The sequence below is a fragment of the Oncorhynchus masou genome, chromosome 23, assembly GCF_036934945.1.
Source record: "Oncorhynchus masou masou isolate Uvic2021 chromosome 23, UVic_Omas_1.1, whole genome shotgun sequence".
Taxonomy (NCBI): Eukaryota; Metazoa; Chordata; class Actinopteri; order Salmoniformes; family Salmonidae; genus Oncorhynchus; species Oncorhynchus masou.
Genome location: NC_088234.1, coordinates 14,592,246 through 14,607,955, shown reverse-complemented (window position 1 = coordinate 14,607,955; position 15,710 = coordinate 14,592,246). Strand labels below are relative to the sequence as shown.

At 41.1% G+C, this 15,710-nt stretch overlaps 1 protein-coding gene across 2 annotated transcripts; it reads left to right on the top strand.

Annotated features, from left to right (window-relative positions):
- Positions 1-356: 356 nt before the first annotated feature.
- On the top strand, positions 357-14,102 carry ripk3 (receptor-interacting serine-threonine kinase 3). Of its 2 annotated transcripts, none has more exons than XM_064931256.1 (14): positions 357-549; positions 1,269-1,459; positions 1,891-2,026; positions 2,141-2,329; positions 6,234-6,382; positions 8,598-8,647; positions 8,757-8,912; positions 9,058-9,140; positions 9,297-9,360; positions 9,496-9,557; positions 10,426-10,465; positions 10,667-10,824; positions 11,299-11,341; positions 13,263-13,496. In XM_064931256.1, exons 2-14 carry the CDS (start codon positions 1,302-1,304, stop codon positions 13,277-13,279), a joined length of 1,305 nt encoding a protein of 434 aa, XP_064787328.1. In that variant the 5' UTR covers positions 357-549; positions 1,269-1,301; the 3' UTR covers positions 13,280-13,496. The 2 variants fall into 2 exon arrangements, with proteins under 2 accessions (XP_064787328.1, XP_064787327.1); XM_064931255.1 differs by lacking the exon at positions 13,263-13,496 and adding an exon at positions 13,523-14,102 and having other exon boundaries at positions 358-549.
- Positions 14,103-15,710: the final 1,608 nt, after the last annotated feature.

Below are 15,710 nucleotides of genomic sequence, written 5' to 3'. Positions count from 1 at the left end.
GTCTTGAAATTAATTATTTGCAACAATCTAGTATTCAGTCAATAATAATGGATGTCAGCTGAAGTAGCCTAAGTCCATATCAATACACAATTGGGACATAATCATAATATGTAGTGGAATTTAAAACTATTATTCAAAAAAATAAACGTTATTTTCAAAACACACCGCATTAGGATTTTTTTTTTTTTAAATTGCTCGTTATAATAAAAACATGTCATTGTCAATGATTCGAAGAAACGGCTATTTAGCTTATGAAAACATTTTACAACAGTCACCAATCAGGTTATCTTCACCTTCACTCTATTTCGCAGCCAGGTGAGGCGCGCCTGCTCTGTCACTCAATCGGTGCGTCATCCCTCTGATTCTGCCAACTCTTGATGGGAAGTGAAAGAAGTTTATAAGAAGTACACCGCCATTAGAAAAGATATCTCGCAGAAAATGAACTGACATATTTTTAACACAACGGGTTTGATCATTTTCGCTGCTATTTCATTTCAAAATAGTGTTTTAATAACACCTGTTGTTATAAAGAGCATGAAAACCACAAAGGTAAGCATGGTTCTGTTTGGTTCTGTGATTTTTTTCTTATTTTTATTGAATGGTAAATTACAATTGAGGAAGTTAAAAGAGTACGAAGGAAAATACCAATATAGTTGAGAGATTGAGTCTACTCTCTCTCTCTCTCTCTCTATCTTTCAATTCAATTAATTTCAAAGGGCTTCATTGGCATGGGAAACATAATGTTTACATTGCCACAGCAAGTTAAATAGATAATAAACAAAGTGAAATAAACAATCCAAAATTAACAGTAAACATTACACTCACAAAAGTTTCAAAGTAATAAAGACATTCCCAATGTCATATTAGTGTTATAACGATGTGCAAATAGTTAAAGTACGAAAGGGAAAATAAATAAACATAAATATGGGTTGTATTTACAATAGTGTTTGTTCTTCACTGGTTGCCCATTTCTTGTGGCAACAGGTCACAAATCTTGCTGCTGTGATGGCACACTGTGGTTTTTCACCCAGTAGATATGGGAGTTGATCGGAATTGGATTGTTTTTTTTCTCTCTCTCGCTCTCCCTCCTTTGTCTTTTTTCTATTTCTGTCTTGAGGGTATTCTTTATGGTGGTCTGTTCTTCTCACTTTGGCACAGTAGCTACAGTAAATCAGTTACTTTGTGCAGTATTGTAGCCTACATTCGGTACATTCTTTTGTAAATCATCACACATGCTGTAACAATCCATTGTTTCATGTGTGGTTTAGTTGCAGTATTTCTCCTTGGCCTCCTGGTGAAAGATGGAACTGTCCAGTTGTCCGGCTCCGTTGCTGATTGGTGATGACAGCCTGCAGAAATGGTGTGTGATTGGCTCAGGAGGGTTTGGACAGATCCACAAGGCCAGACATGTAGAATGGGGGTTGGACGTGGCCATCAAGTTGTTGCATTATGATGACGGGTAAGTATGGTCTATTTCACAACTTTGCATAAAAGTACTTTCTTGAGTTGAGTGCATATTCATATTGTAGCGACCATTGTTAACCCAACACCTATTGATCTCATCAAGGGGTTCAGATCTCTTGGGGTAACGACAGTCATTTGACCTGGGTTCGAGTACTGACCCAGGCAAACTCCACATTTTCCTCAATAACATGTTGTCTATATCTCTGTCAATTATATTGTCTCTCCACCCACACACCTCTACCTACCTACAAATCACACACACACACACACACACACACACACACACACACACACACACACACACACACACACACACACACACACACACACACACACACACACACACACACACACACACACACACACACACACACACACACACACCTACCTCTCCCTATCCATCACACACACACACATACACACCAGCTCCAGCTCATCTCTGCTCAGAGAGGCAGACCTCATGCGCCAGGGGGGGAGCTCATATGTCCTCAGGATCCTAGGGGTGTACCAGGGACGGCCCCCAAGCTCCGGCCCCTCCACCCACCTGGGGCTGGTCATGGAGGTAAATAATACCTACTGTGAATAAGTCTGACTTAGTGACTCATGCACGGGTGGTAATTAGTAGCATATACGATGTGTGGGTATTTATTCTCCTTTATTTGTAATATTTCTACAGTTTATGGAGAGGGGGTCCCTGGCGACCCTCCAGGAACGTCTCTTCGGCCCCCCACCCTGGCCCCTGTCCTTCCGCCTGGCCCACCAGGTGGCTCTGGGCATGAACTTTCTCCATCACCTCGAGCCGCCCCTGCTGCACCTGGATCTCAAGCCCAGTAACGTGCTGCTGGATGACAGCCTCCATGCCAAGGCAAGTTCCAGGCTTCTTGGTTTGATACAGTACCAGGCAAAAGTTTGGACACACCTATACATTCAAGGGTTTATCTTTATTTTTGACTATTTTCTACATTGTAGAATAGTAGTGAAGACATCAAAACTATGAAATAACACATATGGAATCATGTAATAACCAAAAAAGTGTTAAACAAATCTAAATATATTTTATATTTTAGGTTTTTCAAAGTAGCCACCCTTTGCCTTGATGACAGCTTTGCACACTTTTGGCATTCTCTCAACCAGCTTCATTAGGTAGTCACCTGGAATGCCTTTACAACAGTATTGAAGGTGTTTCCACATAAGCTGAGCATTTGTTGGCTGTTTTTGCTTTACTCTGCGGTCCAAGTCATCCCAAACCATCTTGTAACGGCTCTCGTCGAAAGGAGTGGACCAAAGCGCAGCATGGAAAGTGTTCATGATTTTTATTATTTTATTTATTATTTTTATTACTCAAACAAAATAACAAAGCGAAAACGAAAGCGCACAGTTCTGTCAGATATAGACACTAAACAGAAAACAAGACCGCACAAATCCCAAAAGGAAAATGACAACTTATATATGATCCCCAATCAGAGACGATGATAAACAGCTGCCTCTGATTGGGAACCACACTCGGCAAAAAACAAAAGAAATAGAAAACATAGACTTTCCCACCCGAGTCACACCCTGACCTAACCAAACATAGAGAATAATAAGGATCTCTAAGGTCAGGGCGTGACAGTACCCCCGTCGCTGGAGGCTCCGGACTGGGGACCGTCGCTGGAGGCTCCTGAATGGGGACCGTCGCCGGAGGCTCTGGACTGCGAATCATCACTGCAGGCTTCGTGCCATGGATCATCACTGCAGGCTTCGTGCCATGGATCATCACTGCAGGCTCCGGGAGCTGGTGCAGGATAGCCTGGGCCGAAGAGACGCACCGGAGACCAGGAACGCTGAGCCGGCACAATCCGTCCTGGCTGAATGCCCACTCTAGCACGGCAACTGTGGGGAGCTGGTACAGAGCGCACCGGGCTGTGAATGTGCACTGGAGACACAGTGCTCATCACCCCATAACACGGTGCCTGACCGGTCACACGCTCCCCACTGTAAGCACGGGGAGTTGGCTCAGGTCTAAACCCTGACTCCACCAATCTCCCCTTTTCCCCCCAAATGTTTTTGGAGCTGCCTCTCTGGCTTCCGTTGTTGTCTCAACTTCTCGTAGCGTATACGCCCGGTCCGACACAGGCGTCCAAATGCAATTCTTGAGGTGTAGTAACTCAGCAAGATCACGATCGAACCAGGGGCTGAGCCTGTTTTTAATTCAAATTTTCATTATGGGGACGTGTTTGTTAATAATATCACTGAAAATATCAAAAAAGAAGGTCCAAGCCTCTTCAACAGTGGGGATCAAGCTGATTCCAATTTACAGAGGCCAGGTCATAAAGGAAGTTTTTTAGCAAGCGTCTATGACAAATCAGGACAAGCTGTTTCACTGAGCAGCCATTACGAACACAGGCTGTAAAACAGTAATCACTAAGGTCATTACGGAAAACATCAGACTGATACCTGTAAGGATTATTTGTGAGGATAACATCGAGGAGAGTCGCCTTTTCTTGGTGTTTGGAGTCATACCTTGTGGGATTGGTAATAATCTGAGAAAGAGTTAGGGAGTCCTATTGCTTTAGGACTTGGTCAGGTGGTTTAAGCATGTTCCAGTTTAGGTCACCTAGCAGGACAAAATCAGACTTAGTGTAAGGAGCCAGGAGAGCGTTTTGGGCAGATAGGGTACAGGCCGGTGCTGATGGAGGATGATAGCACCCAGTCAACAAAAAGCTATTTGAAAGTTGAATGCTTAAAACCAGAAAATCAAATTATTTGGGGACAGACTTGGTGGAGACAACCGAGCACTGAAGGTGATCCTTGGGAAAGATTGCCACTCCCCCACCTTTGGAAGATCTGTCTTGCCGAAAAGGTTATAACCAGAAAGGTTAACATCAGTATTCAAAACACTCTTCCTTAATTAACCACGTCTTAGTAATGACCAACACATCTGGATTGGAGCTGTGAACCTACACTTTCAATTAATAAATTTTAGGAAATTAGCTTCTAGTGTTAACGTGCAGAATACTCAGGCTTTTACGAGAGCATAAATTCTTGAAACACTAATCAGAGCACAAGTCAGAATTGGTGCTAGAAACAGTAGATGGGCCAGGGTGTACATGCACATTTCCAGATTTCATCAACAGTAATACAATCAAGGTACGACAGAGGACGGGAGAGCTCTGCGGTGCTGATTTATGACATCTGAATATGCATTAGATGGTAACAAAATCATATTATACAGTCAGTGACAGCCATGCTGGTTAAGTGTGCCTTGAATTCTAAATAAATCACTGACAGTGTCACCAGCAAGCACCCCCACAACATCACACCTCCTCCATGATTCACAGTGGGAACCACACATGTGGAGATCTTCCATTTACCTACTCTGCGTCTCAAAAAGACAGCGGTTGGAACCAAAAATCTCAAATTTGGACACGTCAGACCAAAAGACAGATTTCCACCGGTCTCATGTCCATTGGTCGTGTTTCTTGGTCCAAGCAAGTCTCTTCTTCTTATTGGTGTCCTTTAGTAGTGGTTTCTTCACAGCAACCATGAAGGCTTGATTCACGCAGTCTCCTCTGAACATTTGATGTTGAGGTGTGTCTGTTACTTGAACTCTGTGAAGCATTTATTTGGGATGCAATCTGAGTTGCAGTTAATTGCCGATTTGCAGCAGAGGTAACTCTGGGTCTTCCTTTCCTGTGGCGGTCCTCATTAGACACAGTTTCATCATAGTGCTTGATGGTTTTTATGACTGCACTTGAAGAAACTTTCAAAGTTCTTGAGATTTTCAGAATTCACTGACCTTCATGTTTTAAATTAATGATGGACTGTCATTTCTCTTTGCTTATTTGGGCTCCCAAGTAGCGCAGCTGTCTAAGGCACTGCATCTCTGCATCTCAGTGCTAGAGGCGTCACTACAGACCCTGGTTCGATTCCAGGCTGTATCACAACCGGCCTTGATTGGGAGTCCCATAGGGCGGCGCACAATTGGCCCAGCGTCGCCCGGGTTAGGGTTTTGCCAGGTTAGACCGTCATTGTAAATAAGAATTTGTTCTTAACTAACTTGCCTAGTTAAATGAATAGGGCTATCTTCTATATACTAACCCTACCTTGTCGCAACACAACTGATTGGCTCAAAGGAAATTCCACAAATGAACTTTTAACAAGGCATACCTGTTAAATGCAATGCATTCCAGATGACGACCTCATGAAGCTGGTTGAGAGAATGCCAAGAGTGTGCAAAGCTGGTTTCAAAGCGAAGGGTGGCTACTTTGAAGAATCTCAAATATAAAATATGTTTTGATTTAATTAACACTTTTTTGATTTCTACATGATTCCATATGTTTTATTTCATAGATTTCATGTATAATGAAAACTATTTCACATGTATAACACATACTTGTACATCTGTGAAATAGGACAAATATAAGCACACACCAAAGAAAAATTATTACACTTGTGTTGTTGAATGTTGATCCCAACTCCCGAGTCTGTCTCCTGATTCTATTCTGTCAGCATTCACTTGGTCATTCTGAAAGTTTTTCTCGTAATGCCTAAAATGCAGACGACGATGTGGTCGTCGATGGAGCTGCCCAAAAAATGTTTCTCAGCCAACGGGAAAACCAGAACCTCTTCAATTTGAGCCAGATTGACAGCGCTCTGACCCAATGAGAATGGGGGGCACCAAGAGAGGCCAATCATATTTAGGGACGGCTGGTGCAGAGATATGTCCCCCCATGCACCTCCCTTGGCAATTTCACCAATGATTGTGACATTATTCTCTCTCTCTCCAGCTGACAGATTTCGGCCTAGCCAGGGTTTACCACAGCATTTCCAAAGCGAACAGGAAGGACACGGGAGAGGATGGCGGTACATTAAGTTACATGCCACCAGAGGCTTTTGACATGACATACAAGCCCACCCATGCCTCGGATATCTACAGGTAAGTATACACCATTGATGCAATTGACATTTCACTGTTTCTCAAGGCATCATTCAGAATAATAAAACAGTTTACAGCAGGTATAAAACGTGCAGCGAAATGCTTGTGAACTGAATGGATACATATAGTGCCTGAAGAATGTTTTCACACTCAGATTTTTTTCCACATTATGTTGTGTTACAGCCTTAAAATGGACTAACATTGAGATTTTGTGTCACTGGCCTACACACAATGTGGAATTTGAAATGTTTGCAAATTCATAAAAAATGAAAAGCTGAAGTGTCTTGAGTCAAGAAGTATTCAACCCCTTTGTTATGGCAAGCCTAAATAAGTTCAGGAGTAAAAATGTTGTTACATAGTCATATAAGTCATACACTCTGAGTGAGTGTTTTAAAATAATTTTGCAATGACTACCTCATCTGTTAATTCCACTTTGGATGGTGTATGAACACACCCAGTCACTACAAAGTTACAGGCATCCTTCCTAACTCGGAGAGGAAGGAAGCCGCTCAGGGATTTCATCATGAGGCCAATGGTGATTTATAAAACAGGTACAGAGTTTAATGGGAAAGGGGGATACCTAGTCAGTTGCACAACTGAAAGCATTCAACCAAAATGTGTCTTTCGCATTTAACCCAACCCCTCTGAATCAGAGAGGTGCGGGGGGCTGCCTTAATCAACATCCATGTTATAGGTGCACAGTGAGCAGTTGTTGTGGTTAACCTCATTGCTCAAGGGCAGAACAACACTATTTTCCACTTTGCCAGCTCTGGATTCAAACAAGCAACCACTATGCTACCTGCCACTCTTCAATGGCTGTGATAAGAGAACTGAGGAGGGGTCAAAAACATTGTAGTTACTCCACAATACTAACCTAACTGACCATGTGAAAAGAAGGAAGCCTAGTAATACTGCAATAAATGTGGAAAAGCAATTCACTTTTTGCCCTGAATACAAGTGTTATGTTTGTGGTGTTAGGTTCTAAATAAACAGATTGAAACTCACAGATTATTAATAAAGCTCAAACCAAGTTTATCCACGCACTGGGTCAGTCTTATACAGCTGCATAAGACAAAGACATATTTCCACCAGTGGTATTATGTATAACCCAATTTGGGTGGTCTCCTTCTGTCTAAACATTACATATTTATTGCAAGGCAGGAAGTTAAGTAATGCGGGCAATAAACTGTTCCTTCTCCCTTAATAAGACCTCTCCATGCTTATCAGTGCCTGTAAACATGTGATTGCCTTTTTTTTTACTCAGTACATTCCGAGCTGAATTGCATCCACTATATACATTCCGCCTACATATAACCATTAACTTCTGGTGTAGAAACCAGACTATGGCACTCAATATTCCAATAAGATACCTGATAATTAACAATATTTCAAGTTTAGAGTCAGAACTCATCAGGGGCAAATACAATACATTACCGAATACCACTCTCCATATTTTCAAGCATAGTGGTGGCTGCATCATGTTATGGGTATGCTTGTAATCGCTAAGCACTGGCGAGTTTCAGGACAAAAAAAAAACTGAAATTGAGCGAAGCACAGGCAAAATGCTATAGGAAAACCTGTTTCAGCCTGCGTCCACCAGACACTGGGAGATGAATTCATCTTTCAGCAGGACAATAACCTTAAACACAAGGCCAAATATACACTGGAGTTGCTTACCAAGAAGACATTGAATGTTCCTGAGTAGCCGAGTTACAGTTTTGACTTAAATCTGCTTGAAAATCTATGGCAAGACCTGAAAATAGCTGTCTCGCAATGATCAACAACCAATTTGACACAGCTTGAAGAATTTGGAAATTAATAATGGGCAAATGTTACACAGTCCAAATGTGTGGAAAGCTCTTAGAGACTTACCCAGAAATACTCACAGTTATAATCGCTGCCAAAGGTAATTCTAAAATGTACTGACTCAGGGTCTTGAATACTTGAATAATCTAATCAAGATATTTTTGTTTTGAAAATTTATATTATTGTTGTTATTCCATTTTTTTTTTATTTTTACAAAGGTTAAGAATGTATCTTCCAAGTTGACATTACAGAGTATTTTGTGTAGATCGTTGACAAGAAATGACAATTGAATCATTTTAATCCCACTTTGTACCTCAACAAGATGTGGAAAAGACTTTCTGATGGCACTGTAGTAAGAGAAAGATACGCTACATGGCTATCATGATGATTATTGTTCTCTTTCTAACAGCTATGGCATACTACTGTGGTCCATTATCATGGGAAAAGAGCCATATCCTAGTGAGTGACTAGTCCTAACACACAAACCTAAATACATTTGCCCATCAAAGATATACCCACTTCCCTCTAATTCACAACCCTCCCTCTCCTCCCACTCCCCTCCCCCTAGACGCCCGGTCCAGTTTGGTGCGGTTCCGGATCCCCCAGGGGGATAGACCCTCTCTGGATGCGTTGGACAGGGACCAGGTCGAAGGGCTGGGGGAACTGGTGGACCTCATGGAGAGATGCTGGGATACAAAGCCCACCCTGAGACCCACATTCCTGGGTAAGACAAGAGCCTGGAGGGGAGTGGATATGTTACAAATCAAATTTGTGCAATATGTTATGATTTTTTTTGTGCTCATGATCCCGAAGTACATCTTTAACCCATATTTTCTTGTGACCCATGGCACTATTTTTTTGGTGTTCAGACTGCCTTGCTGTGACAGAGAAGATGTACGAGAAACACAAACAAGGGATAAATGATGCCGTCCATCAAGTGCAGAAAAAACTGGTACTGAAGATGACCCTGTCATTCAAAGCCCTCAGTACCGTAACAGTACTAGTCAACTTTATTAAACAACTATGTCTACCTCGCATTCTAACTCCAACCTCCGTTTGTTTGTCTGTCTGTCTGGCTGTCTCTCACTCTCTCTCTCTCTCTCTCCAGGACTCAGAGAGTGAGCAGAGTATTACATCCGCTGTTGCTGCCCTTCATATCTCACAGCCATCAGGTACAACCCTTTATAACTCGATACATTTTCCAAAAATCTTAAATTACCACTGCAGTTATCATTCATTCATTAATTTGTTTGTACGTTCATCTGTTCATTCATCCATCCATTCATTTATTCATTCACCTTTCACAGGAATTCAAAAACACAAAGTGAAAATCTCTGATCGTGTGAAGAGTGAACCTCCCCCAACACAGGTATGCGATGTATGGTAAAGTTGGCGTTTAACACTGGTCGGTTTTGAATTTTCCTCAGTAATGGTTATGGTTAGGATTGGGGAGGGGACGCTGATCCTAAATCAGTACCTAGGGGAAACTTCCCCCGTGGAACCAGGTATGGGTCTAAAGTTAATCATTTGATATATTTTGCACCAGATGCTCAAATAGGAAAATGGAAAATTGGAACATTTCTGATAAATATAAATTTAAAAAAATTATACAACATTATTCAGGACCTATTTTCTTTTTCCTATATTCAAGGAAAAACATCTTGTGTATGAGAAAACAGAGTGGCCTACACAGAGTAACATGAGTCTGCATTCTTGTGTAACATGTAAAATAACAGTTGTGACATGGTGGTGTTATGGGTATTGTTAGATTCTAAATAGAGTAGAAAACACATGGACGCTTAGTAAAGCTCAAACCAAGTTTATTCAACCACTGGGTTACACAGCTGCATTAGACCAAGACATATTCACACAAGCACTGGTATTTAAACCTCCTAACATCACTGAACAGCCAATACATCTCTGTTGCTACACAGAACTTTAGTTATATCTGTTCTTCCTCACTTCATCTGACCTGACCTCAGCCCAAATTCCTCACTCCTCCCCAACTCATGGCTGTCCTGTTGACTTGTACCAGACTGTGGCCATTTTCCTTTCCATAGGATCCCTGATGTCTAACAATAACATATTCTGACAGAATGTAAACGTTCTACATTCCCCTCTCTCCCTCAGTGACATGAATACAGATACTTCATATTTTCAAGTTTCGAAGTCAGAACACATCAGTATAATCGACCAAGGTAAAAAAACTTGACTTCCTGTTCTTGTGTTTGCGACAGGAAACGGCTGGGAGATTGACCTCGAAACAGAAATATAAAGGTATACGCAAGGAAGTTGTCGCGGGTAACCAACAAGAGGTTGTCATGCGAGGGTTTCTGGTAACCAATGAGGGATTGTCATGGGTGGTTGCTTAGTAACCAATGAGGTTGAAATGGGAAACATTACTGGCCCCTAATGTTTGAATCCAAAATGTAGTATCCTTTCACAAGATTCTTTGTTATTTTTTTTTCTCCCTCATAGAGGGAGAACACAACCCAGCCAATGAGATGGCCAGATGCAGTTCAGGTCACTTCTTCAACCAATCACAAACCAAGATGTTCCCCCCTGTATTCAATCATGACTGCAAAACAACAGCTTCCCGCTCTGCATCTAATCAAAGTTCAGCGGTCAATTTTCAGGTACAGAGTCATGTTTCTGTATGGAAACGTGTTCCCAAAGTAACCGTTATATAATAATAGAACAGTGAAGTGAGTACTCTGCTGAATCATTGAAACCAAAGAAACCAATGGCATGTCTAAAGCTCAGGTCAAAGGCTACAATGTGACCAAGTTCTAAACTTTAGACATAGGAGTTAGTTACCACACCCATTCTCAGAGATACCTAACTCTATTGAGCTAGGCAAATCAGCTTTTATATTTCTTGCACCTCCTTTGTGGAACAATCTTCGAAATGTTCTTACATTTGATGAATGTGTTTGTTTTTTATGACCCTGTTTTTCTTTCTGCTTACATTTTGTATTTACATTTTGATGTGTGTATTTTCTATACTTGATGTAATTCAGGGCTCATCTGTAAAGAGACCTTGGTCTCAGTATGACTCCCTGATAAAATAAATAAAAATGATAATATTTACTCTCTAATTTCTCCTTTCAGCGCCTGTGTTCCACTCCAGTTACCACATCCAGTTATCCCACAGGTATTCCTTTCAGTCTATTTACTTTCTATGTGTCTATTGGTTAAAGGTATAGTCCACCCAAGTTACATATCAGTCTCCTTACCCTGGAAGCAGTGACTTCAGTACCTCCAGAAAGTATTCAGACCCCTTGACTTTTTCCACATTTTGTTACGTTGCAGCCTTATTCTAAAATGGATTAAATAATTAAACAATGCTCAACAATCTACAAACAATACCCCATAATAACAAAGCAAAAACTGTTTTTTTTAGAAATATTAGCAAATGTATTGAAAATAATAAACAGAAATACCTTATTTACATAAGTATTCAGACCTTTTGCTATGAGACTCGAAATTGAACTTCGGTGCATCCTGTTTCCGTTGATTATCCTTGAGATGTTTCTACATTTACAACTTGATTGGAGTCCACCTGTGGTAATTTAAATTGATTGGTCATTATTTGGAAAGGCACACACCTGTCTATATAAGGTCCCACAGTTAACAGTGCATGTCAGAGCAAAAACCAAGCCACGAGGTCGAAGGAATTGTCTGTAGAGCTCCAAGACAGGATTGTGTCAAGGCACAGATCTGAGGAAGAGTACCAAAACATTTCTGCAGCATTGAAGGTCCCCAAGAACTCAGTGGCCTCCATCATTCTTAAATGGAAGAAGTTTGGAACCACCAAGGCTCTTCCTAGAGCTGGCCACCCGGCCAAACTGAGCAATCGGTGGAGAAGGGCCTTGGTCAGGAAGGTGACCAAGAACCCTTTTGGCCATTCTGACAGAGCTCTAGAGTTCCTCTGTGGAAACCTCCAGAAGGACAACCATCTCTGCAGCACTCCACCAATAAAGCCTTTATGGTAGAGTGGCCAGACGGAAGCCACTCCTCAGTGAAAGGCACATGACAGCCCGCTTTGAGTTTGCCAAAAGACTCTCAGATTAAAGACTCTCAGACTATGAGAAACAAGATTCTCTGGTTTGATGAAACCAAGATTGAACTCTGGTCTGAATGCCATGTGTCATACCTGGAGGAAACCTGGCCCATCCTAAGCACACAGCCAAGACAACTCAGGAGTGGTTTTGAGACAAGTCTCTGAATGTCCTTGAGTGGCCCAACCAGAGCCCGGACTTGAACCCGGTTGAACATTTCTGGAGAGACCTTAAAATTAATGTGCAGCAACTCTCCCCATACAACCTGACAGAGCTTGGGAGGATCTGCAGATAGGCATGGTTGAAACTCCCCAAAATACCCAAGAAAACTTGATGCTGTAATCGCTGCCAAAGGTGCTTCAACAAAGTACTGAGTAAAAGGTCTGAATATTTATGTAATGTGATATTTCAGTTTTTTATTTGTAATAAAAATGCTAACATTTCTAAAAACCTCTTTTTGCTTTGTCATTATGGGGTATTGTGTGTAGATTGAGGAGGGAAAAAAATATTGAATACATTTTTGAATAAGGCTGTAACGCAACGAAATGCAAAAAAAATCAAGGGGTCTGAATTCTTTCTGAAGGCACTGCATGGACAATGTATGACAGGTATCCATGCTTTGGTTTAGGTTCCACGTGGTAACATTTTAGCATTTGTGGCACAAATACCATTCAAGTCAAGAGACCGATATTAGCATTTTCCGCGCATCATATTAAAATCATCAATAACTTACTTTTTTGAGCTTCATTATCAATTTAGAATCTGTCGAATGATTTGGACATGATGCCAGAAAAATGCTAATATCGGTACCATGACATGAATTGGATTGGTGACACAAATGCTAAAACGTTAGCATGTGGAAACAGTGCCAGGGAAACTAAACCAAAGCATGGATTGCTGTCATACCTTGTCCATAGCCTGCTTGCAAGGTAAGGAAATCAATACGCCATTTTGTAATTTGGGTGAACCATCCCTTTAAGAGGTGTTTAAAAATATCTGTGGCTTTTTCCCAAGTCTTTCCATGCTGCTAAGTGTCAGAAGGAAGCATTTCCTCTTCTTGAAGACATTTTGAAAAGGAAGAAATGAGTGACAATTGAGATAGAGCTGGGTGAATATCAAAAGTATTTCCTTTATTACTTGCCTCCTAAGCACGCATTGGAGGAGAAGGTCTGAGGGGAGGGACATGGGACCTTCTTCTCCAATGCTTGTTGTGGATGACGTGAGGAATCAAGGACAGACTATTAATATACACCCATAACCGCTTTCTCATCCAGGGGGATTCTCCATCAGCATGAGCAATGTGGAAGGACTGCAGTTTGGTGACAATAACAACATGTTCATCAGGTCGCCACATCTCAGTAAACGCCACAGAAACCCCACAGCCCCATCTAGAGTTAACTTCACACCAGTGAAGCCAAGGAACCCTAAAGTTCCAGAACCATGGTGAAGTCGCCAACACTCCCAGCCCTATGCCCGTGTACGAATCCCTGCCAGAGACCGAGGATCACTCTTTGTTTCTCATCTTAACCTGTCAGCCCCTCTGTTTATAGTCTGTCTGTAATAAAAACACAAAATATTGAGATTCACTCTACTTAAAAAAAAAACATAAATGAAAATTATCTTTTTTTATTACTTTTTTGTAAGATTTTGAATGATGAAATCCTGTGCAGCTAGAAACCATCTTTGTCCTTTTTATTCTGTTCAATTTGCACACGAGGGACTGGTCTGCACTGACATCCTAAAGAGACTTATCTTTAATATCTTTGCATTAAAAAAATGTTCTCCATTTGTTGAGCTTCAGGGAAGTCAATAAAAAGCTCAGATTTACAGAATTTTACATTTACATTTAAGTCATTTAGCAGACGCTCTTATCCAGAGCGACTTACAAATTGGTGAATTCACCTTCTGACATCCAGTGGAACAGCCACTTTACAATAGTGCATCTAAATCATTAAGGGGGGGGGTGGTGAGAAGGATTACTTATCTTATCCTAGGTATTCCTTGAAGAGGTGGGGTTTCAGGTGTCTCCGGAAGGTGGTGATTCCGCTGTCCTGAATGACCATCAGTGTTTTCATCTGTCTTACCACTAGAACAAGTCTATTTTTCCCTTTTATAATCTTTATTGTGTTTTTGTAACCCTTATCCAGAGACAATAGAATTTATGAATAGATTGGCATTTCAATTACATTGCTATGAAGTATGTATGGTTCATACAGTTGAAGTCGGAAGTTTACATACATTTAGGTTATAGTCATTAAAACTTGTTTTTCAACCACTCCACAAATTTCTTGTTAACAAACTATAGTTTTGGCAAGTTGGTTAGGGCATCTACTTTGTGCATGTCACAAGTAATTTTTCCAACAATTGTTTACATTTCACTTATAATTCACTGTATCACAATTCCAGTGGGTCAGAAGTTTACATACACTAAGTTGACTGTGCCTTTAAACAGCTTGGAAAATTCCCAAAATGATGTCATGGTTTTAGAAGCTTCTGATTTTTGACATCATTTGAGTGAATTAGAGTTGTACCTGTGGATGTATTTCAAGGCCTACCTTCAAACTCAGTGTATCTTTGCTTGACAGAAAAGTATCTATATCCACAGTAAAACGAGTCCTATATCAACATAACCTGAAAGGCTGCTCAGCAAGGAAGAAGCCACTGCTCTAAAACCGCCATAAAAAAGCCAGACTACGGTTTGCATCTGCACATGGGGACAAAGATCATACTTTTTGGAGATATATCCTCTGGTCTGATGAAACAAAAATAGAACTGTTTGGCCATAATGATCATTGTGATGTTTGGAGGAAAAAGGGGGAGGTTTGCAAGCCAAAGAACACCATCCCAACTGTGAAGCACGGGGGTGGCAGCATCATTTTGTGGGGGTGCTTTGCTGCAGGAGGGCCTGGTGCACTTCACAAAATGGATGGTATCATGAGGTAGGAAAATTATGATGATATATTGAAGCAACATCTCAAGACATCAGTCAGTCAGTTAAAGCTTGGTTACAAATGGGTCCTCCAAATGGACAATGACCCCAAACATACATCCAAAGTTGTGACAAAATGGCCTAAGGACAACAGGTCAAGGTATTGGAGTGGCCATCACAAAGCCCTGACCTCTATGCTATAGAAAATTTGTGGGCAGAACTGAAAAAGCGTGTGCGAGCAAGGAGGTCTACAAACCTGACTCAGTTACAGCAGCTCTGTCAGGAGGAATGGGCCAAAATTCACACAACTTATTGTGGGAAGCTTGTGGAAGGCTACCCAAAACGTTTAATGGCAATGCTACCAAATACTAATTGAGTGTAAACTTCTGACCCACTGGGAATGTGATGAAATAAATAAAGGCTGAAATTAATCATTCTCTCTGCTATTATTCAGACATTTCACATTCTTAAAATAAAGTGGTGATCCTTTACTAGGATTAAATTTCAGGAATTGTGAAAAACTGAGTTTAAAT

Excerpts from the sequence above, each read along its gene's own strand:
- ripk3 (XM_064931255.1), top strand. The coding sequence starts at position 1,302 with ATGGAACTGTCCAGTTGTCCGGCTCCGTTGCTGATTGGTGATGACAGC. Across the intron at positions 8,648-8,756 it reads GGGAAAAGAGCCATATCCTA|ACGCCCGGTCCAGTTTGGTG; the intron begins GTGAGTGACTAG and ends CCCTCCCCCTAG. Across the intron at positions 9,558-10,425 it reads GTGAACCTCCCCCAACACAG|GAAACGGCTGGGAGATTGAC; the intron begins GTATGCGATGTA and ends TGTTTGCGACAG.